General features: G+C 41.7%; 2 protein-coding genes across 3 annotated transcripts in view; both read right to left on the bottom strand.

Moving 5' to 3' along the window:
- Positions 1-298: 298 nt before the first annotated feature.
- On the bottom strand, positions 299-13,420 carry TMEM30A (transmembrane protein 30A; the record flags this gene model as incomplete). The annotated part of the gene is made up of 7 exons (XM_084261457.1): positions 299-1,818; positions 2,830-3,036; positions 4,761-4,904; positions 5,378-5,465; positions 6,509-6,616; positions 7,256-7,372; positions 13,148-13,420. The coding sequence occupies 7 exons, from the start codon at positions 13,418-13,420 to the stop codon at positions 1,625-1,627; spliced, it is 1,131 nt and encodes a 376-aa protein (XP_084117583.1). The 3' UTR covers positions 299-1,624.
- Positions 13,421-19,290: 5,870 nt separating this feature from the next.
- Positions 19,291-24,955, bottom strand: part of FILIP1 (filamin A interacting protein 1) — a 106,511-nt gene continuing 100,846 nt past the window's right edge. For both annotated transcript variants that reach the window (XM_084262068.1, XM_084262069.1), the window contains exon 7: positions 19,291-20,135. Coding sequence is in view for 1 of the 2 variants with exons in the window: in XM_084262069.1 (XP_084118195.1) it covers positions 20,095-20,135 (41 nt within the window). In the remaining variant the exon portion in view is untranslated. The remainder of the gene's footprint in view (positions 20,136-24,955) is intronic.

Below are 24,955 nucleotides of genomic sequence, written 5' to 3'. Positions count from 1 at the left end.
TGGAAGGGACCCCAAGAATCATACAGTTCCAACCCCCTACCACAGGCAGGGCCACCAACCTCCAGCCCTGGATCTATACACAAGTAATTCAGTAAAAATGGTCACGTGTTTTAGGCGATGAATTGGTAACGTTGTTTAAAGCAGGCTATAGGTTAACCTACACGACCATACAAATAAACGTTTTTGTAACGTATATGCAATCCCAGAAATCCAGCTCACTGAAATGGCAGAGCTTAATGAGAATACATCTTTTCATCAGATGAAAATAAATGGATGTTCAAGAACAAAGTAAAATCTCTTATTAAATGGTTTGCAGAATTTATTAGGTCTTTTTTTAATATACTCGATATTTTATCAAGCTAGTTGCATATAAAGTGATCTCCACCATATACATTACAATATCTGTGCATCATCTAAAAAACCAAAAGTCACCAGAAAGTAGTATTTTACAGATTACAGTTTAACTTTTAATTAATCGAAAAGTGAACCCTTCCGTAACTGGATTTAAGACACTAACCCGCACGTCGCTTCTAACTGCAGTATTTAAATTAGGTTTCACAGCAAGCTCAACCTGCATTTCAATGGAAAGAGGTTTTTGCCATATCAACTTTTGAATTTCTGTCTCAACACTGCAAAAGTTAATGTGATGTTTACTCCAAATACAGAAAAAGTATGTGACAATTCCTTGACATAGCCTGCTCAAAATACATGCGACTCAAGAAAATTGCTCCAGCAGAAGGAATTCAGCCACATCTGCAAAGGAAAACACATTTTAGATTGTTCTCGATTAATGCTCAGAGCTGCTCACAGAAAGCAAACCCAGCAAGCACAATAGGTAAACTGGTATGGGGTATGATTTAAACCAAAGAGTATTAGAAAAAAAGCAGATTCTACCTGCAACAAACATTTCCCAGTTTAGGAGAAACTTTAAAAGGGACTCACGCAGATAATTAACAAATAGGTTCTTCACTGGTATCTTCATGGGATGCTTATTTACTGGCCAGGCACATACATTGTAAATATACAAAGAATCCAGAGTGCTGAAATTCACACAGCACTTAAAGGATTGAAGCTAACAGAGGTGGGTAGGACACAGGAAAAATATTTAACAACTTATATAAATATATTAAAATCTTGGCAAGAAATGTAAGAGCCCATGCACACAAGACAGTGAATTAAAAAAAAAACAAACCATTTAAGACTTGACTTTTCCTTTCAACAGCACAGAGACCTGAACTCTGGAAAGTTAACCCTTTACAGTATCTTGGAACAGTCCTTCTCCACACAATCTATGTGTACTGAATCATACAGACGCTACACAGCACATGAACAAGCAGCAGATGCATCAAGGGAACGGGAGCTCTACGCATCACGAGGCCTGCCCGGTTAGAGGCAGGTATCAGAAAAACTGTTTCTGACAGAGCAGGGATACAATCAATACAGCCAATTGTGCACCCGTCGTCTTCACGAGTTCACCCACAGCGCAGGAAGTGGGAGCTTTAGATAAAAATTGAGTACCCGGACTCAGAAGTGACAGAAGCAGAGACTTATCTTTTCAAAAACTGGGTCCGTTCTGGACTGGCCTTGATGCACATGCAGTACACTTGCTTTCAGAACGCGAGATTTAATTGGGAATGTCTGCACTAGTGTTTCGATTGCCGTATTTGTGATGGATGATCAGCAATACAACTCCTAAGAAGAAGCATATGGACCCAACAGTGATGTAAGCAATTCCCAGAAAGGGATTTTTGCCTCCCATCCAGGAGATGGTGCTCAGGATCATTCTTTTTCGCCCATCAAAACTGTGTACAGGATAATCTGAAAAAAACAACATTTAGGAAAACAAGAAGCACATTTCCAAATTTAGCTTTATGCAGTCAAGCACGTTAAAATTTTGGGTCATTTCACTCAGGTTCCAAATACAAACTGCTGCCTTTGAATATTGGAAATGCAAACATGAAACATTTAGCTATTCTTTTAGGCTAAGCCTAATTTGGGCACTGCCAGCTACTCCACGAAAAATGCCACGTTAGGAGATATAAACCCCTCATTAAGGGGAAAAGTAAATGCACCATTTTGTGGGTTTTTGAAAGCAGCCTCAATGAAATGAAGGAAATCTAAATTTTTTAAACTCTTGAATATATTTTGGTACAAAATTTTTCTTTATGTTCCTATAGACTGCTCAGTTTTGCAGCACAGGAACATAACTGTGGTAGCTATTTATAAAGGATCATTAAGTATTTTCAAATTTTAACAGTTCAGTAACTATGACAACCCTCCTCCTCTAGTCTTCTGCACTACCTACTCTGTAGTTTGTCCGAAACAGAATGACAAATCTTTACCACATATGCAACTCTGACATTTTTCTGACCCCCAAAGTCAGTCTGCCCTTGCTTACACATTGTCATTGCACCTTTAAGTTCTCAAATTTCTATCACATACCTCTGTTCTTTCCTTTTTCCTGTCCCTCTCCCAGATCCTTTACAGGACCCAAGTAATCTGATTTCTCTTCACTATGAGGCCACTAATTCTATAAAAACTTACACAGAAATCATAGAATCACCTGGGTTGGAAGAGACCCTTTATATCATTGAGTCTAACCATAGCCTAACCCTGACTAGTCCACTGGATCATGACCTTAATAACTTCATCTATATGCCTTTTTAGATGGCAATATTCTACCCAATTCTCACTAGCAGTTTTCAACCACAGCTCAGTACCAGCTTTAAGCACTGGAATGAAAAAAGCTCAATTTCAACTTGCACAAAAACGTGCCCAAGCCAACCAGCTAAGGCCCTCAGCCACTTTCAAAGGTTCTTCAAAGGATACTGTATGCGATATCCAAGGAGTACTTCCCAGCACGTAAGGTAGGCTGCAAGTTATTCTTCCGCTCAATGAGACGATACAGCTTGCGAAACGTTGGCAGAGCAGCAGTACGCATCCACACGATGAAGTCCTCATTGATGAAGCCATTGTTGTCAGGCTCCGTGTCCAGCATATACACTGGCTTAGGCCAGTTTACAGGTTTTGTTGTGCCTAGGATTAAACAAAACCAACAATGATAAAGCCTTTCATATATGGGACTAAGTAACACACTGGGTCATCAACATTCACTCTAATATTGCAGAAAAACATACTAACTTCTGAACTGTGAACAGACAGATTGGATCACCACCAGTATTGCAAGACACTGGGCTATTTCAGAACCTTCTATTTTGCAGCTTAAATTGTAATGCATATCCATTTATTCTCGTAACAGCATTGTCCATTTCTTTAAACAAACATGTTTACACAGCTAGGAAGTCTTACTCTACCTTACTGAGACAGTTCTCCATTATGATGACAGCTCCTCTGCTCACTTGTTAAATTTAACTACCACTTCCTGGACCACGTGCAAATAAAATCACATGCAGTATTTTAGATGATGCCCTATTAACATCTTCGGTTTTTTTACTGGATATACAATTCTATACTGTATTAGGGCGCAGTATCTGCTTTTCCAAGGGTAGCATTGCATTGGTAACACATAATTTGGCTGTGACTAAGCAAGAAACCCACATCAGGTTAAACCTGAAATTATTATATACCTTGCATAAACACACACACACACACACACACCTTAAAGCCCTGAGGAAGATTATTTTGAGCCAAAGAAAACTTTGGCTTACCAAACTGTATTTAAAGTAATAAATACGAGACGTCAGTCACTTCTAATCACCAAAAAAAAAAAAAAGGAAAAAAAAAGAGGATTTTAGAATCCTTTGCACAACCTAGCAGTAGAAACATCTAAATGAAAACTCTGCCTGAGGAGTTTCATTAAACAACTGCAGGAATTCTTCTCAAGTGAAATCCAAATACAGCAGTTGTACTGGTTTTGGCTGAGACTCTTCATTTTCTTCATAGTAGCTGTTATGGGGCTGTGTTTCAGCTTTGTGCTGGAAACAGCATTGATAAGAGAGATGTTTTTGTTCCTACTGAGCGGTGCTTAGAGAGACACAAGGTCTTTTCTGCTTCTCACCCCACCCCACTAGTGAGGAGGCTGGGGGTGCACAAGGACTTGGGAGGGGACACGGCTAAGACAGTTGACCCCAACTGACCACAGGGATGTCCTGTGCCATATGTCATCATGCCCAGCAATAACACTGGGCAGGCAGAGGTAGGCAAAGGCTGCCACTGCTCAAGGCCTCAGCCAGTGAAGAGCAATCGATTTCTCTCATTTTCATTCAATCGTTTTTCTTCATTTTATTATTCTCTTTCTTTGTGAGGAAAAAAATCCCAACTGCGTGGAGTTTTTATTATTAAACTGTCTTTATCTCAACCCACATTTTTTCTAACTCCTACCCTTCTTATTCTCCCCATAATCCCACTGTGGGGGCAGGGGAGTTGGGGGAGCAGGGAGCATAGTTAGCAAGTGGATGTGTGATGCTCAGATGCTAGGCAAGGTTAAACCATGACACCTGTGCCCATCATTTTTTTAATTATCTCTTTATACTGGGTAAAAATAAGAAATATAAAAAAAAACAATCAGAAAAAATATTACAATAAAGTTAAAAAACAGTTTCATGTGAAATCTGCAGCTTCCATTACTTAAAGACAAACCAAACTTTTTAGATGGCAGAGTAGTCCTGAGCTTGGATTTCTTCATAGAACCACAACATATTTTAATTAGGACATTCAGTAAAATGTTGAAGCAAAACTCATTGGAATCAAAATCTGTTGGAAGAGTTTTGTTATTCTTAACTTTTTTTATTTTTTTTTACCTTGGAAAAGTGCAGTTAAGTTATTTCCATCTCCTGTAGGATTCCTGAACTTCACATTTTTATCTGTCCACCAGGCAATGCCTTTTTTAATCAAAGGAATAGGCACCCTTGTTTCATTGTCAATGCGGTACAATTCCAGTGTATCTAAGGAGAAAATCAAATTAGAAAACAAGCTGAAGAAACTTTCATTAGACAGATAACCCAGATGGGCAGTGAAACAATTACCTCCAGGAGAAACAAAAAACCCAACCCTGTACAAGGCATTTATTACCTGCCTGCCACAATCACATGCTGTTCTGTAAGAATCAGCGCGTATTAGACAGCAGGGTATTATCCACGTAGGATGGCTATGGTTCTACTCCACAGCAGTAACAGCTTCTGACAAGTATTTCCATCCTCTGTATGCCATCAGATTAAATTAATTCTGATAGCAGTTCTGAAAAACGCAACAGCAGTACACCACAAGATATTTATTTTATTCTGAACAATGAAAACGTGTTGCAAATTATTCTGACTAAAGACATTGTGGGCTCTTTTTTGGTTTGACTTAGCACAACACAAAACATAAACTAGAGGACAAAACCATTAAATGTTAACTTAAAATCGTGTTACCATACCATTAAACATGCTGTTGGCAATAGCTCCACAAGGAGCAATGGGTTTGTCTTCATTTGTGCGGTAAGGCTCGCATTCCTTACTCGGATTCTGAGAGTTAGAAAGAGAAAAGGCAGATGAGTCTGTGCTAGTTTACCTAACTAGCCTGGTATTTACTACAGTACCTCAGTAATGTGTGTATCTTAAATGTACCACAGAATAATCTTTTTCCAAGTCAGGTTATTTAGAAATACTTCAGCACTGAACACTAGTTAGTTTATTTTAGAAGCAGGAATAAAATCTAAGCGAAACACAAAGTCAGAATCACATCATGGTCATACTAAAATAAGGCTTTTCTTGGAAGGCTTTAGAACTTTTTTCTTTTTTAACAGAAACAGTTTTCCAACATGAAGTACTCAAGCATTTTATGTTTTAAGTTTGCATCAGCATTATAGAAAACAAGACTGTAACAGGAAACCAAGCATAACATATAACACAAAAGGTTGTAAGGACTCCACCTGCATGCCAAAAAACACAAGCAGAAAAAGTCCCCCACCACAACCTCTGTGCCAGTCATCAGATGTAACCTCCTGAAACTCTCCCCTTTTTTAAAGTTTACAGGTAAAAAGGGACAGTCATTCCTGCTGGAGCAAAAACCCAGTTGTATTTCCACCGCTCAAAAAATGAGCAAAAGGAGAGGTCAGGCCCCAAATATTATACAGAGCCTTGAACAGAATACACAGTACTGATACCTTCTGATACTGCTGATGTTCCATATTGAACCAGAGTCTACAAAAGTCGATGCATTTATCTGCAATACCCAAACCAAGTGCCAGGTAACTGAGTGTTATTTTATACTGGAAACAAAAACTTCAGACAGAGCAGATACAGACTGACTGAAGAATTGAGACAGTTCAAAACTATCCAAATCTGAGCAGAGACTGAAGTACTGTACCACTGCCCACTTAATGAAACGACTAACATGAAAACATACAGTCATTCTCTGTGAACAGAACATGAATTCCTTATGTCTGTCTCCTGTTATGCAAGAAGTCTAATACCTCATTATTATTAAACTAAGCTCTCTGCTATGTGGCAATCAAAACAATAGTCAGAAGTTAGTTTCTTGTCAATATGCAAGCATGAATACCTACAAGTAGTGAGCTGTTATCACCGTTTAACTGGCTGTCATCTCGAGACTTCACATAACGACGATGGTTTTGATAGAAGTTGGAAAGTCCATAATACATGAATACATTACTCTACAAAAAGCAAGATGGGCAAGAGGGGTTTTCAGTCACACAAAGCTTAAAATTCAAGCTCTTAAAACTCTGTGTTTACTTGACAGCAACATTCATAAATAGGAGCCTCAACACTTCCTTCACACTGAGTACTATCTTCAGGACTGGTGTCCTGAAGGCAAAAGGTATCAATATGCCATTAATTATCATAATGATATTCATCAACACTAATCCAAACACCTATCTTGTCCAATGTTAAGCCCACAGGCCTCATTATTTGCCTCAAATTTGTCAGAAAGCACTTATCTGGTATTTCCAATTCTGCTGCATTGAGTTTTTTGTAAATCACGCAGGAATAGCTGATCCACACACCAACTATGAGATACCTAAGGTAAATCTAATTGTGCAACACAAGCATTCCTTTTAGTGATGCACATTCCCAGATAAACAGAGGCATTAAAAACCATCTCAACCCTGATGCTGAAAAGGAACACAAAAATCAGACCCGAGTTCACAGGAAAAATAGAAATAAGCATTTAAAATAGAGAAGGGAAAGAAAAGGGGGTGCAGGGGGGAAAGACAGACTTAAGTGACACAGCTTTCCTATCAATTAGGAAGTACACCTTATTCTAATCTCAGTTTGCATACAGGGTAGCATACCTCAAATGAATGTTCCAGTGTAAAATTGATGGTGCAAGTACAAGGTGGTGTGCTGTCCCAGGACACATTTAAACACTTGTTGCAGGGACTAGAAGGCTCTGTTCCTGTATAGTCAATCTAAAACAGAAAGAAGCCGTTGATTTACAATGGGAGAGTAAAGAAAATTGTTTAATAAGCCAGAGAGGCAACATGGCATTTGTTTTGCAATCTTATTACACCTCAACTCCAAAATCCTGTCCAGGCCTGCCTGATGATCTCAAGAGGTCCCTTCCAACCTGAACAGTTTCACAAGTCTGTGTATATGCTTGATTTTACCCTCAAACAAATTTAACACTGAGGTGGGACACTACTGCTAGGCAAAACAACACAGAACCAAACCAAACTAAAAAACACATGTCAAACAGGAACAGCAGATAGTCCAGAAGCATGACATTTCCAAACACACATATGCTATATGTAGATCTAAGGTTTTACATGCTTTCCAGAGAGGTAAAGCTCTATGTATTTAATAAAAAAGTTTGCATTAGAAAACTTGCTTTGCTGACCATTTTAGCCATCAGAAGATTCTCTATATGTGTTTTTTAAAATCACTTAATGCTCAAGAACTCTCCTGAAATCAGGAAGAGAAGTGACTTACAGTGTTTTTCCAGAAACAGTAAAATACTAGTAGATGGACAAGAAAGATGATCAGCATCAATCCATCTTATATAATATTACCTGCCTTTAACAGTATAGCTCAAAAAAGCACCAGTATTTGAAATTTATACATCCATACAGGCTAGCTGGACAGTATGCCTAACATATCCTGAGCAGCCAGGAGCTCTCCCTATGGTCCTAGCCAACTTGTGTCTCCTGACCACCTTAGCTGTTCCTCCTGTGTAGCCCCAGCACATGAATGTCAGGAAAGGATGAACTTGGGCTCAGCAGGCTAGCTTCAAAAGGGGCAGAATAAAGCTTCCATCTGCCTATAAACCGTATTTCTACGCTTACTATTAAATTCCTACCTAGAATTTTGACTCAGATTGGTGTAGCGTAGACAGTTTTGCTGTAACTTGGTAAAACAGCTGTGTCATTTAAACTACAACACCTATACAGTTTGGTGAGAGGCTCCTGTAAATAGTCTGCCCTGTTTTATGCTTGTAGTGAAACACATTATCAAAATTGGGAGCGATTCCTGATCCATTGTAATACCTGTATTAAGGTTAGCTAAAACAAACACACAGTTTCAAGACTCCAGAACTGAAGCCTATTTTCTTCTGGATCTTCTTCAAGGTCTCTCTTCCTGCGATTTCTTTGATACCTATTAAGCTGCAGTCCTTCCCTCAGCACTTTTCTCAATATCTGCACTGCTGCCAGATTTCTGACTGATGAGACCTACACCCTAACGAGCCTAGCTGAAACGAGTCAGCTTGAGAAGCTATTAGCTGGCAGAGGAAGAGAGGATCACATAATCTTTGCTTCCTTCGCTGAACAAGATATTGAGTTTATGCTGGTCTAGAAATAGCACTACTGCAGCAGTCCTGAAGAGCTCCATTTAGCTACAGCAGACAGACAGACCACCGCTGCCCTCAGCAAACAATGCACCTCATGTGTTCAAGGTTAACTTGGTTGGGAGTTCCCCCCGGCCCGATGAAGTCAACTTAAGCATTTCCTTTAGAACAAACTTAAACCTCCATATCCTTGAGCTAGTTCTTCAGGGTATAGAGAAGTTTTAGGTCAAAAACATAACTCAAATACTCTGAAGGCTGCAAAAGATCTGACGACTTTACTTTTCAAAATAAAGCATCAAATTGATGTGACCATGTTTTTGACCACTATCAGCTTCAATGCCATCCGAGAGCTTTCCTGTACAGTAACCACACAAAGTGTGGGGGGTTTTCTGCATCTGCATTTACAGGGTACATTCAAAAGTTAAGCTTAACTAGAGGGAGAAAAGTATGTCTCTTCATCTCTGAAAAAAGCGATGAAAACTGAAGGACTGACTTTGGGGTCCGTGGCAGAAACCCACCTGACCCAGCGCTCTGTCTCCGGGGATCAGACACCAGCCAAGTACGACAACCCCACACAGAGTGAGCTCTTCCCAACAACTGCTGACCCAAAGGCACTGGGTATATCCAAACTTATGGGCACCAATGGCTTTTCAGGCTGTTTGCATCCTTCTCAGTTGATTCACATTTTTGTAGTGTAGAAATAACACAACTATTGCATAAACATATTCTCCAAACCATTTATGATGTTTAGACTTCCTATGCCATCACATATTTATCCTCCTCTGCTTGGCCACGTCCTGCATACAAGACATTCTGTAACTCTGCTCCTCTCTGTGGATTTTACTAAGTTTCATATGATTTTTGAGATGGGGATACTGAAACTGCACACAACACTGAGGCTGACTGCAATACTGATCTACTTTCTTTCAGTTCTTCATTCCTAGTCTTTTTAAAGTACAATTATGCATTTCACAACAGCAGTCACCGCACAAAGATGTTTCCCACACAATTAATGTTTTGGCTATTTCCTTTTTTTTCACATTTCAATATGCCATCAATATGCCTCTTGATCCATTCTAAAAAAACAATAAACTCAGGAAATATAAAAAAACCCCTCTTTCACCCTTTAACAATGGGGCAAAAATACACACACAGCTCATTCTCACTTTCCACGCAAATGAAATATTCTCATGATAGACAGAAGGTACCAGCTGCTCATACCCTTTGAAACTGTTGTAAAACGCTAGAGAATAACCAACACCAAAAAAAAATACAATTCTAGTATACTTAAGCTGTTGGAAATCTTCCACATTTGAACTCAAAAAAGCTTATAAAGGAAATCAATAGAAAAGCTACATTTCCCTCCTCTGCGAACTGCGCTGCTCTCATACTGCCACAGGGACTGAGACACTAATGGCTGCAGTAGCTAGTTCCAGGGAAGGGTGATCTGAACTGTACATAAATATCTATTTCAGGGACATAAATTATGCATCCTATTCAATTCAAATACACTAAGTTTACAGGCAGATATACATATATGTGTGTGTGTGTGTGTACACACTTAACACGCATGCTATCATCTAGGAGGTAGGTGTAAATAACTACCTCCACTTCCTCCCCCAATTACATTTTTCAAAGAGCTTAGTCACTGCACCTGTAACTTCTACATGTCTCGTCTCCCAATGCTGAATTTACAGTTACTTGTGAACAACACTTGGAAGTTACTAACAAAAGACAGCACACTAAGCATGGGCATAGCTCAGCTAAGCATGCAGCTGATGGCAGTGCCTTAAACAGCATCCCTCACTGGTGGTCAGAGGCCAAATGTTGGTCTGTAAATTGCTTCATCTGTGTTTTGTTGCTGCAACTTTAAAGCCTTTTTTTGATTATTCCCCCCCCCCCCCCCAATTCAGCTGTCTTTAGAATGACAATCTCACTTCCACAGTTTCTGCATTATAACACTTGATAAAGGCACGCAAAAGGATCAGAGAACAGAACTCAAGTTTCCCCATTCTTAGCCACATACCCCGACTGTCTGATCAGACTGAGAAGTCAAGAACTCTGCCCTCCCCCTCCTCATGAAAGCCTAGTGATGAGATCTGGGAGAGCTTCACATAACATGGAGGATACAAACCTGAACCCACAGAATTAAACACACGACCCAAGAAACGAAACCCCATCTAATTTTTATTATCTTGAAGGCCAGCACCTACCAATGGGTTTCCAAAAATAAATGGCTGCTACTACTTTATAGGTGTGTAGGGGAGCATCAGTCATGCTGCCAGCTCACCTATGGATTTTTGTACTGAACATTAGGTGGGAACATCTAGTTTTTGGCTCCTGCTGGAACTTATCAAGAGTACAAAACTGAGCTGCTAAGCCACAGCGGTATATAAAAAAAAAAAATCTGTATATGCATACAGAAGCAATACAGGCACAAGGAGTCATATTTCTGGATTCATTAAAATTTTCTTTGTTTCCTGTCCATATAAATCGACACAGATCCAGTCATAATGAAAAAAAAAAAATGTATTTACCCAATTAACCCTACAATCATTATTATTTTCTATTGCTTTGCTGTAAGAATGGCTATTTGAAATGCAATTGTAAAAAAAAAAAAAAAATCCTTGCTAACTGATTTATTGAATTTTATTTTTTTTACACCTGTCCACCAAGTGTCCTCTTAAACCATGTGCCTGCACTTACTTTAAATATGACCATAACATGACAATTTTAAAGTGTACATGCCCATGAACACTTGGCAATGTTCTCTGAAACACTTAGGGCATTTTTCAGATGTGCTGCACAATCTCAACCTTGACACAGGAGGCAATTGCAACTAGTTTTGACAAATACGCTTACATACAGCATTTGGACCCTGTAAAATATATTTCAGCTTTGGGTTGTTTTTTTTTTAATTTTTGTTTTTCTCCTTGACTGGAATTTTAGTTCTTAACATAAAAGGAAAGCAAACTATAAATTGGTATTCTTGTAACATTGCTTGCTTTAACAGAAAGATGAAAATATAATATCATTTGTTGCCTGCCTCAGGACTTCTTCAGTTATTTGGGCTTGATTATCACCACACTGCTACCACTAGCCATGCCACTGGCTTGAATGCTACTTATTTGAAAGTGACAGCTTACTCTGAGAACTAGAATGATCTGGTCCACAAAAACACACATCCTCCAATACAGCAATCTAACAAACAAGTTCACTTCCCCCACACCCTCATAAATCTTGGTCACATTAGTGCACGCAAACTAATCCTAGCCATCAATTTGCTCTTCAAGGTTGTCCCTAAGCCCTTTCAGTTGTTTCCTTACAGCACAAAGTGACACCGATATCAAATGGATCTAACAGCGATACAGGGTTTTGTTAACACTCAGCAACTTTCCACAGCAATACGATGGTTAATTATCAGACAAAAATGACTCAGTTTTTGTAAGTGTAATTAGAGAAAAGCCACCCTCTTCCATCTTTGTTTCTAAGTTTAATCCGGACACCCTGATCTGCCATAGAGCATTTAAAACGTTAAGGCACTCACCAGTTAAAACAATACATTCACAGCATCATAAGGTTGGAAAAGACCTTTAAGATCATCGAGTTCCAACCGTACCTGTCCTCTACTCAACTATATCTCTAAGCACCTCATCTACCCATCTTTTAAACACGTCTAGGGATGGTGACTCACCCCCCTCCCTGGGCAGCCTGTTCCACATCCCGACAACTCTTTCAGTGAAAATTTTCTGTCCTAAGATCTAACGTGAACCTGCCCTGGCGCAGCTTAGTACCGTGTCCCCTTGTCCTACCTCCTGTCACTTGGACGGTGGCAATTCACCGCAGCTCTGTCCTGAAACTACAACCGCTCTGAGGCATTTAAAGCCACGGCCCATCGCCACACACTCTCCCAAGGACGACGCACACACTGCCTGCACTACCGAGAACGAAACTCCACAACTTGCGCTGGGCTGCGGCGATCAAATGCCGGCATTAACCGCCCGGGAGCCCCGGCGAGGCTGACAGGAGGGCTTCAGCCGGTGATACTCCGTCAGCTCAGCCCTGCTCAGGGCAGTTAGCGGATGCCCTACTAGAGGAATACGAACGTTAAAGCGAAGTGGAAGACTCGGGGAGCGGTGTTTGCTCATCAACCACCCCAGCCATGTACGTCGCCTCCACTTCCCGCCGAGTTCCGGCCGCGGAGCAGGCGGCAGCTCTCGCAAGGGGCAGCGGCCCGGCGGCGGGTACGCGGCTCCCCGACACCGCTCGCCCGGCCCGGCCCTGCGCCCCTCGAGCGGGCTCCGGGGGCCTCCCAACCACCGCCCCGGCAGGGCACCCGCCAGCCGCCGCTGCCCTTCCGCCCCGCCGGCGGGAGGCGCCTGACACCCCCCGCCCCGCGCACCTCGTACTCGCGGATGTTGTTGGAAGTGACGAAAATGCCGATGCCGATGGGGATGAAGATGAGGCCGATGATGAAGAAGGCCGGCAGCACCGTGCCCGCCGTCAGGATGGGCTGCCAGGCCGGCAGCCGCTGCTGCTTGAACGCCGTGTTATCGGGCTTGCGGGTCTTCACCGCCCCGCCGCCGCCACCGCCCACGGCCCCGCCGCCCGGCACCCCGACGCCGCCCGAGGGGTGCCCGTCCGCCTCCTCCTTCGCGCTGTAGTTCACCGCCATGGCGCCGACGCCCCGACCCGCCACCCAGGGCCGCGCGCCGCCACCGGCACCGCCGGCGACACCAGCAGCCCCCGCGTCACCAGGCACGGCCCCTCCCCGGCACGTGACCGGGGGCCACCGGGCCTGCGCGCTCGGCCGCAGCGGAACGGAAACGGCGGGCGCGCGGCTGATGACGTTCCTCTTGGCCGCGCCCCACCCCGCCCAGCGGCCGGGCCTCCCGCCACCATCCTGCGCGTGCGCAGAAGCGGGACTGCCGGGCGTCGTGGAGGCCGCGCTGCGCCTGCGCGCCTCGCTCCTTCCCGGCCAGGCCGGGGGGGTGGGCGGGGTCGATCGGCGCAGGCGCAGTGCTGTGGTGCGCCGGAGGGGAACCCCCCTGCGCGGGGGCGGATGCGGCACGCTTAGGCCTGTCGCGCTGCGTCGTTTTCCGACTCCTCTGTTGTGTTCCGGCGGCGCAGGGCCTGATGAGCCAGGTGGGTCCCCGCCAGCCCACGGGGCCCTTCCGAGTGGGCGGCGAATGGCTTCTTCGTGTGCCCCCAGGAGGGGCCCTGCCGCCGCTGCCGGGCTCCCTGTGCTGCTGGGCTGAGGCCGGACCGACCGGCGACCGCCAGGGTCTGAGCGAAGAAGCCCCAGGCCTGGAGACCTGTCATCCCCACGCAGTGCTTTGGGAAGAGCCCCCACACAAACACCCCTCCTGCCCCACTGCATCACCAGAGGGTTGCTAGAAAAAGGCAGCATTGCAGGTTAACTTCAGCTCCCAGCTCGTACATGGAGCAGCATCAGTGCAGCTGTAGAGATGTAATAATACAGGCCATCAGTAAAGCTGTAAGCTTATCTTAGTGAAGCCATTCCTACCAATCATTGCTTTTGTGAGTTTTGGGCTATATTCATGCTGCGTTGTCAGGACGCCTGGGTGAATCAGACCGCAGCAAGTGCACATGTGGATGTTGCTGTCAGAATTGTTGCTTTTTATTTCCCAGAGGAGCATCAATTTGTTAAAACCATGTACGAGTGTGTATTTGTATCCCAGAATACCTGCTTGCTTTATCAAGGAGTGCCCTGGCCCATATCACAGAATCCCAGAATCACTAGGTTGAAAAAGACCTTTAAGATTATCAAGTCCAACTGTACCTGTCCTCTACTAAACCATATTGCTGAGCACCTCATCTACTTGTCTTCTAAATACATCCAGGGATGGTGACTCAACCACCTCCCTGGGCAGCCTGTTCCGCATCCCGACAACTCTTTCAGTGAAGAATTTTTTCCTAATGTCCAATCTGAACCTGCCCTGGCACAGTTTAATGCCATTTCCCCTCCTCCTATCAGTCTGTCGCTTGGCTGAAGAGACCATCACCCACCTCTACAACTTCCTTTCAGATAATTATAGGCAGTGATAAGGTCTCCCCTCAGCCTCCTTTTTTCCAGATGTAACGTTGTAAATCTGTATTTCTCACTTTATTGGCATTTTGACATTACAGTTAGCCGTGCAATGACAGGCTTTAGTGCGGAGAGCGTAGCCAAAATCCACTTTCAGCAAAGTATTTCTGTAGTTAATTGATTTCAGGAAAAAAAAAATTAAACTATTGAATTAAATAATTCTATAAGCGTGTAATGCCCCCTGAGGATTTTTAGCTGCCTGTGGAACAGCTTCCCTAAAATAAATTATTTGCTGGTTCTCTGAAGAATGGAAACCGCCAGCGAAGACCACTGGGGGGAGCAAATGACGTGTGCGATGCAGCCTCTGCGGGAGCTTGAGAGACCTCTCTTCATAGGCAGGACAGGAAACGCTTAAGCATCTAAAATATAAGAACGAATTTGGTGCCTAAATAAAGATTAATCTAAAGCTATACGTCATTCATAATCCATCCTTGCCATTTTCTTGCGGGTTTTACCTTTTTGGTGTCGTTCTCCTAGCTAAGCCCATTGTCCCTGCAGTCAATTCCCCTTTTCTTTACTATCTTTTGCTTTCAATTGCCAGCTTCAACTGTGGTGGCTTCTGCTCCAGCAGCCTCACAGAAAATCCAGTGAGGTCCAACCTGGGATGCCAAGGGAACGGGATTGCTGTGAGATGGCAAGAAATTAATCTGGCAGCAGGATAACTGAGGGACAGTATTGGGAAGCTGGGAATCTCATGCTGCCAGGTAGGAGAGGACTGGGAGGAAAGGGTACCTAAAATTTGCATGGGAATCTGTTCTGCAGTGCTTGAACTGAGCAGTGTAATTAGACGTAAGTTATAGCTCTGTCTTTTCAACCGGTTGTATCTAAGGCTGTATGTTTGTCTATAAACTTGGCCTACACATACATCTTGCACTATAACAGTCGTGTTCTTTAGAAGCAGGATTTTTCTTTTTACCTAAATAATTATATCTTCAATAGCACAACTGTATGCAATCACAGGGTATCTTACTTTAATCTGCTAGAGAAAGAAAGAAAGAATATCAACATAAATGCTTCTGTATATTGGTTTTACTTTTTCAGCAGCAAGCTAAAGTCTCAGTTGGGTAATATGTCACTGTTTTACATTAAGGCAAATTAATTTATATACAGCCAGGTGCAGCCAGCGGATTTCACGTTTGTGAAAATTTACACTGAGGTGCTGTGCGATGTAGTGCCCTTCACGTTGGTTTGTGTGCAGTTGTAAGACAAATGGGTACAGGGAAAAAATAAAGAAAAATATTTATGAAAACGTACATTTATAATGTTGGTTTTTTAATATGTGGAATGCTGAGCTGATTTATTAGGCATTGAGGCCTACACAGACATCTTACATAGTCAAGGCCTCTGTGTGTTAGATTCATTAATCTTTAGGGCAAGGAAGAAGCAAAGGTGTGTGACTACCTAGGCATGAATGGTAAAATGACAAAATGTTAATCTGGAGTCTGTTCTCAGGGGTATAAAATGAGCCTTAAAATTCTACAAAACTGAATATATCGTAGTTAACCTGAAAGACCACCAATTGGCTTTTACTATTTAATTGTGTTCCGTTAAACCTCTAATTATCGTCCTCTGGCACTTAATCGTATCACATTGTCCGCTTATTTCTAGGAAGTGTGTGAACCATTAATACTTTTTAAAATAAAGTCTGAAGAAATAAAACATTTCAGGCTGCCCAGGGAGGTGTGTAATATCCTTCTCTGGAGATACTCAAGACCCGTCTGGATGCCTACGTGTGCCACCTGTCCTAGGGAACCTGCTTTGGTGTGATGATTTCTGGAAGTCCCTTCCAACCCCTACAATTCTGTGAATCTGTGAAAACATGCTGTTTAACCCACTAATATTTAGAAAAGGCAAGGAAAATAACATGCATTTACTGCCAAACAAATTATTTCAGGGAGCAAATCTACATAACCTAAGGTACCAAATACAAAGGTTTTAACTGAAATGTTACTACCCAGGGAGTGTTGGCTACCCAGGGAGGATGTGGAGTCTCCATCTCTGGAGACATTCAAGACCTGTCTGGACACCTATCTGTGCAATATGAGCTAGGGAGCTGCTTTGGCAGGGGGATTGGACCCGATGATCTCTCGAGGTCCCTTCCAACCTCTATGGTTCTATGATACTGTTAAAATAGATGAGAGAAAACCCAGCCAGTCAGGGTAGGAGGTGGAACATTCAGAGCAGTATTTGTGCAGCATTTGGTATCTGGTGTTCTGCCTAAGAAATGGTTTTACAGAACAGGCAGATTTGTCTCTTCTTCGTGTCCAATTTTGTTTCATGATGAGGCAATCTGAAACTCCCTGGCTGTGGAGTTTTTCTCTAGAAATCAAAGTATTTGAGATTTCTTTTAGTCGATTGAAACACTGTATTTTTTTACCTATAAGTACACTAATGCAGGTCTTCCATTCCTCTTTAGACTGTAAGAGATATTTAGAGGAAAAGTAGATCTTTCCCTGGGTTTTAATCGCTTAAAAGCTACCAATAACCTGCAGCCCAAGGTAGCCTCTACATCTTAGTTTGAAAGCACTTCGTTTAAAGGATTACTTCTTTTAAAGTGACAACATTTGCAGAAATTAATCATGTCTTTAGTCTGTATTAATAGTTTTCTTCCTGAGTGTCCCCAGAATGTCAGGTAATTATGTGGCTAATCCACTGTCTTCACTTACTTGTTTTAGATTCAAATCCAAATTAGGTAGCACAAAAAAATTGACCAGGAACATAAATACATAAAAGATGAAAATCTGCTCTTTGCACAGGAGAGTTTTATCCTCTGGGCATTTCTAGGAAATACTTTAGCTGCTATCCAGGTGTCAGATCAGAATTTATTATTCTACCTGCAGAAACCGTTACCAGTGATGAAATAGTGTGTATCACCATGGGTCTTTTATGATCAGGGTTACTGGTCTCCTATTTCAAAGTGCTACAGTTCAACAAAAAGATTTTAAAATCTGAATGCTTTCAAATACACCACAACTGTATTTACGCTTTAAACAAACCTTTATTTTGTAAAGCTTAAAAACTTCGTGTATTTGCAAAACCATAAATGTTCATGTATTTGTTACGGGCTACTTACACATATACTCACACTGAATCAGCTTTATATTAAAATCTGGACAAGGACAAATATCTTCTCCTTTGATAATTTGGACCTTCTAAACCTAGACTCGACTCCAGAATAAGATTTCACTTCTATCATACCCATATTTAAAACCTGAAGTTTATTTCAGACATGTCACTGTCTCTTTCAAATAGCAATTTCATTCCCAATGAGCTTCTTAACACGGAGACATTTTGATTCCCAAACTTTGGAAACAGAAGATCTGGGTCATTACAGTGTTCATTCTACTGCACAGTAAACTGAAATGTGGCACATGCCAAACTTTATTCACCTCAGCTGTATTACTTTGGAAGCTCGAATTCTCCTTGACTCACTGTAAAATGGTCTACAGACACGCTGTTGGCGTACGTTGCCTGGCGTAAGGAAAAAACACCCACTCAAACACCTGGGTGTACCAGCCGAAGTATAAACTATACCAACAAAGTGACTTTCGCAAGGATAAGCAACATGTATTTTCATTATTCAGTAGAGCTGTATTAGCAAACACTTTACAATGCAGAGCAGCTCCAAGAAAGCTTATACAGGTCCCAGAATATTCTGCCTCTCTACAATGTCAGCACTTGCTGCAGAACTCACGTCTAGAAGGAAGCGGCTCTCGTTGGCAAGCAAACTAAACCGTGCAGACCCAGTTGGCTACATAGCAGAGCATTTTTATGGCTTCAAAGATGAACTGGCCTCCTCATCTCCATGGGACACGGAGTTCATGCACCCTTTCTGGTGCCCCACAGAACATCTCCTGCAAGCAACTCTCTTTTCCTTTTTGAAAAGTAGTTTCTCACAGTGGCTTCTTACATTTAAAAAATCTATAGCATTTTAAATATGTGCCAGTGATTTAGATTAAAAAGCATTCATTAGGAAATGTATATATAAAAAAAGAGACCCTGCCTAGGTTGTATCCGGCTTTATATATATAATGAATTCATTCAAAAATCTTTAGAAGTATAGCTGCCACAGATCTCTCTGGATACCATTTCAAAAGCTACAGCCACCAGTGTAAAACGCGCCCTTCAGTGTATGGCAGAGTGCTTGGCATCTCATTGATACGGTCCTGCTCGGCCTGGACTAAATGTTCTGATCGTACCAGTCCAACCTCTCTGCCAGTGCAGTCCAAGCACAAGGTTAGAAACCATCAAGTCATCAAGAGTGATAGATTCCCCTCTCTTCTCTCAACGCCCAAATCGGTTTTACCGTGTTTGTCACTGTGACACCGCAGCGAAACACTGGTCAGAAAGAGTCCCTTCCCAAGGCATAACAATCTGTCTCTACAGACAAATGTAGCTTAAGAAATTCAAGCTAAAATCCAAACACTTGATTACATTTGCATAGTTGTGAAAATTTATTAGTTACAGTGTAATGAAAATCAACTTTTTTGGTACAGGCAGAAGTAAAAACATACATTATCTATTAAAAAAAATAAATCACAGCTTTAAAAACTGGCTTACATTGCTTAAAATGAGTAAATCTGGTTGTTTTTCAAGGCATTGGACTTTAATACTTAAATTTATGCCAAACCATCACACAGTGCAAGAAATATTATGCAATAGTACAAATTCCATACAGCAGTCTTCAGAGTATTTAGTCTCAGGATGGCAAAAAACCCCATGCTGAACATTTTTCCATTTACACGCAAAACATCGCTGGAGTTAAATTTCTCTTCCTTTACATACTCTGCATTACAAAAATATCAAACTGCGAATTTGACAGTGTATCCTACAAATAGATGCGCCGTGGACAACGGGAATAGCAACTCTTGGGATGGTTACTTTACAAAGAGTATTATAAAAAATAAATTATATGGCAAGTATCCAACAGAACCAAGCACGTGCCTTAGGCTTTGCAAATAAAAGTCAAATTCAGCTGGCAAGACAGACTGCTTCTCTCTCTTTCTCTCTCTCTCTCTCTCTGACTAGGTACTCTCCAAATACCGTCAAGGCCCTTCATACTTAATGCTCTACCCAGAAAAAAAAATAGTGATATAATATCTGATGGAAGCAAGAAATACTTCCACGAACAATCAGTAGCACAAGTGACCCTGGTGTTGATGGTAGAGAGCTTCTGCAGTGATCCGTCCAACTGGTAAGGAGGGTAGTGCACACAGGGAGCGGGAAGTGGGGGCGGTAACTCATCTAGAGTTCATGCGTAACTGGTGGATGACGACACTCTCTAAAAGAAAAGATAGCAGAACATTGGGGTTTGTGAAACTGCAATTACATGGCATGTTACTTTAAGGAAGAACAATTACATTGGCAGTGCAAAGCAGTTTTCTTCTAGAAATGGCTAGCAGGCTTAGTCTCATGTCACTGGTTGATGAAAGTTGTCCTGGCTAATGCTGCAAAGGGAAATTAAATTAGCACTAGTGTAGGGCTTGGAGGCCCTTGGCTTCCACTTCAACGTCAAGACCATCATTTGGTCATCCACAGGGAAAATATAAGATAGCACTACGGATTAAACCACAGTTCCAGTCCAACACTGAAAGACTTGGAGTTGGTTCTCTTTGTCTCCTGTCTGAGCAAATCCATCATAAAACCACTGGTAATGGGGGTGAGGAAGAGGTATGATGTCAGTTCTCATTTTTAATTTAAAATTAGTTTAGAAACCCACGCTGGTTTTATTCAGCAAGTCTGCTTGAACTTTGTTACTGACTTTAATGGGGATAAGTCTCAGCCACAGCATGCAAAACTTAAACGTTGGTACTGTCTTTGAAAAGCTGGGCTTAACTTTGCCTTGTGTGTAACCTAGGAGATCCCTCATCCTCTGTGGAAATACTAATGACCTGGTCTTCTATTCTTCTCTTTATATACACTGCTCTGGCAGGCAATGTTTTAAATGTAGGAATCAATGACGCTTCTCTCTGAGAAGGTGCATACCATATCATGCATTCCACATAACTGTACCAATGCGAGCTAGAAACAGACAATAACACATTTTCAGAAATACCAGTTTTCTTAATTTTTTTTTTTTCTTTCTTACGATTCCTTCCTCTCTTAATACTCTGGGTTTTTCAAATTTACCTGACCCAAGCAATGACACTAATCATCCAAGTACTCCCTTTTACATTTGTGTTGACTTCTGCCTTTGCCTGCTTCCCAACTACAAGATATTTGATTAATTTACATTATAAAAGGAAAGAAAATCAGTCTTCCCGGTACTCTTAATGCCAGGACTTTGACGCTAGATGGCAGATTCCAGCGATGTTTTTCATGTGTGGTGAATCAGAAGAACAGGGCTAAGGCAAACTTCAAGAACATATGCTAAGGCAAATGAAATAACAGAATTTCCCCCCAAAAAGTATTTCTTTTCCATGTAATTTATTATTGATGATTTTTTCAACAAGATGTGTATACCCATTCTCTTAAATTATAAGCAATGAATGCAAAAGACCAGAAACTACAGTATTTACCTTACAACCCAGGGCTGTTCTAGAACTTCAAACTCTTGAGGAATATGATGTAAAAAGCTGCATTTACTTAATACAGGACTATAACCCCTGATGAAATCTCCCATTTACTTCCCAATGGAAGTCACACAAACTCTATACAAAGCATTTGTTTTTCTTGATATTCACTGCACATACTATATATTAATGTGGACTATAGATAGAAAATTTTAAAAACTAGTGTGTAGCAGAAAAGTGTTCCTTGTAAGGGTTCAATTGCTGAACGAACAGCAAAGTTATGGTAGGTTTCTGAATCAGTGTTCCTCCTACAGACCAAATACAGCAATTATGCAGAGAAGAGATGGAGAAAGAATTTAAAAAATCAGTTTCCACTTCTAGTAGTTGTTCATTTCTCACACACGTGTGTCTGTGTGCTCTTAGTTTTAGTATTTAAAATGCTGAGATAGGTAAATAAATATGTGTGTTTCCACACACATGCCCACTGTAGTTACTGAAAGAGGTGTCCAAACAGTTATTAAACCAAAATTATAGTTGGATAGATTTTGAGTTCTGTAGGCCTGACCTCCACAGGAACATGACTGTGTCTGTAGGAGATGATTACATACATTTTTCTGAGGCTATAGATGTGACTATTTCAAGCTACTATGAGTTCACCTGATCAAAACTATTTTAATGACCAGAAAAGGAAACGAAGTTAATGTAAAACTGCCAATCCTGCTTTCAGTCCAACTGATAGAAATCAGAACTTCTCTGGGAAACATCATTAGCAGGAGGCCTGTCAAAAATACCAGTTCATATAATGAAGCACATCAACTGACATTTTAACATATGAAGTTTAATACCTTCTTACAATATATACAAATGGCTCCAGATAATACAAAAATGTATATATCACAGACAATGCACAAGAGAGAAGAATCATACGTTGGTATTTATATGTTCAAAATCCTGTTGAAGAGCTTTAAAAGTGAGGAACTGTTCATACCTGAGTGATTTGTACCTGACTTTCAGAGCTGATAGCTCTGTATCTGAGAGTGGTTAACCCTGACCACATCTTCTAAAAAGCCAGGTAAGAGCAGTGTGCAGGTAGTAAGAAAGACTCAAAGTGAAGTTCTCATCTATACTGAGAAACCTTGCATACGGTTTTGCCTGAGCACGCAAAATTAAGGGAGAGGGGGTAACTCACACTGACGTAGGGGAGAAAAACATTCCCCTCAATGAAAACAAGTTTGAAAGATGAGCTCACAGAAACTCCTGCCAGCAAACTACGGGTTTCAAACCGACTCAATGAAATTGGCCACTGACGTGTGATGGGAACATTTAATTGGTCTGAAAACTGCCCTCACTCTTACAGCTTATGCCAGATACCCGAAACCCAGCAGCTTGCTCCCAGTAGCGAGTACCAGAAACTCCAGTAGCTTGCTGTCTTTAAAGACATGCTTTTCCACTTCTGGCCAGAATCACTGAAAATTCATGTGTATATTGGGCACATTTTAGAATATGTGTAGCATATTTCAGGCAGTTAACGTATGACTTGGCATCCAGTTGGTATCAATCAACATATTAACGTGACTTTAGAGATTACTCACATGATGCTAATTACTGTGTGCTCTAAGTGGTCTGAGGTTTCAGTATGGTAACAGGTATATTCTGTGGGCATATTCAGAAGAGTCACAGTGTTCTTTGTTGAAAAATCACTCTTAATGGGTGTCACGAAGGTGGGCAAAATAAATCAAACTCTTTCTCTTCTGTTATTTACTTCGCATGATTGCGAGAGAAATACCCCAGGCATCAGGGCTGAAGTTCTGTGCTCCCTCATTTTCAGTCATGCTAGCTCAAATGTATGGCTCTGCTAATGACTACATGAGCAATACTTGTATGTAGCAGTAATTCAGGTGATGGGATCTAATCTAGAGAACACAGTGGAAAACTTACTAGGAACTAGATTTAGAATCACAGAGATCATCTGAAGAGCAGATGGGTGCACCTTCTGAATCCATGGGTGCTGCTCATGAATGGATTGGCATCTTCCCTGCTCTTCTGCCTCTCCACATTAACTGCTGTCCCAAGCTGTATGTTCCCACTGCTGGGCTTGACTTACCACAAGTGCTTACATGGCTACACAGTCAACCAGAACAGGACATCCCTCTAGTGGACACTGAAAATTGCAAAGATCAGTTCTCAGCCAGCTTGGTTCCTGATGAAGCACTGTAACTAGCATTATTACTGTGAGTTGAGTATATCTTGCTACTGAAACCGTTCCACCTCATTAAAACACAAAACAAAAAAAAATCAAAACAAAAAATCAATACAGAGAAAAAAGGTAAGAAGGAGAAAGCATGAGGATGAGTCATTCTAGATGATCACCTAGGCAGTGGAAGGCTTTGTTTCTGCACTGTAATCTACTAATGTAGAACACACAAGAAGCCCTGTAAACAAAGCCCCTAGTATTTTCCTATGGACTGGCATCTCAAGAGTTTGATTCTTCAGTGCCTAGTAAAATCTGAGGTCTGAACAAAATTTGTCCTTGTGGTATTTCTGACATCACCTCTTGTGTTCATTCTTTCATGTATGAAGGTGACCTCATGCTACATTCCTCGTCACAGTGGGGCACTGCTAAGGTCTTGTTCCTCCTCTTCATTGAACTGGAAGAACTTCTTACTCTGGAAACCCCAGACTTGGCTGAAATTGTTTGATGTACTCAATGTTATTCATCAACGAAGCACAGACGGAGGGATGGATGGACACACACTTAATTTTATAAGCCTTCTTTTCACAAAAGGCCAGGTTCAAAAGCAGCCTTTGGAACAGGGATCAGAATCTGGGGTGAGTCCCTCCTCCCAGTTCAACATCCTGACCACTCAACCACTCTCTTGTTTCTGCTCAGTGAATGGCGCTTTTTCCCCCCCCGTCATCTTACCGTTCTACCTTTAATGAACAAGAATCTCAAGTCAATTAGAACAGATGTTAAAAACGATGTGTGCAATTACATACCTATTTTTATCTAACAGTTAAAGCAGTTGCCCAATTCCAACTCTTTGGGCTTCTGCTATGGAGCAAAAGTCCCATTTTGTTATGCTACCCCTGGGAAAATTAACAGGATCCTTGGCCTGACCTGTCTGGGATTTCTCAAGCCAGTCTCACAAGATCCTACTGACTCTTCGAGAGCAATCGCTGGGCTGTGCCAGCAGTTCTGGTTCGGTTGTGCCAACTCGTGTGTCCTGGGTTTCACATACTGTAAGGCTGGCTTCTTTCTTCGGGTGAAACAGTTCCTTAGATGTTGAGCAAAACAAATTGTTCAACCACAGGCACGTGTAGATTATCGCCTCGAGTACAGCAACAGTTAACTAAGGAACCAAGTTTCTTTGAAACGAGGATCTGAAAAGGAAGGCTTAAGGCAGCTGTAGTTCATCACTGTATCAAGCCACATTAGCTTGGGGCTAATGTTCACAATATTATTTAAGTGACTGTCTTGACCTGAAGACTTGCCTCAGTGCCAGTGTTTAGAGTGACTATCCAGCAAAAAGCTCTTAATAATGTGTTTTCTTCAACCATCTGCTAAAAGTCTTATGTTGCAATAAGAACA

Source organism: Gallinula chloropus, assembly GCF_964237585.1.
Source record: "Gallinula chloropus genome assembly, chromosome: 3".
NCBI lineage: Eukaryota > Metazoa > Chordata > Aves > Gruiformes > Rallidae > Gallinula > Gallinula chloropus.
The sequence above is the reverse complement of the archived record's forward strand: the minus strand, read 5'-3'. Positions and strand labels throughout refer to the sequence as shown.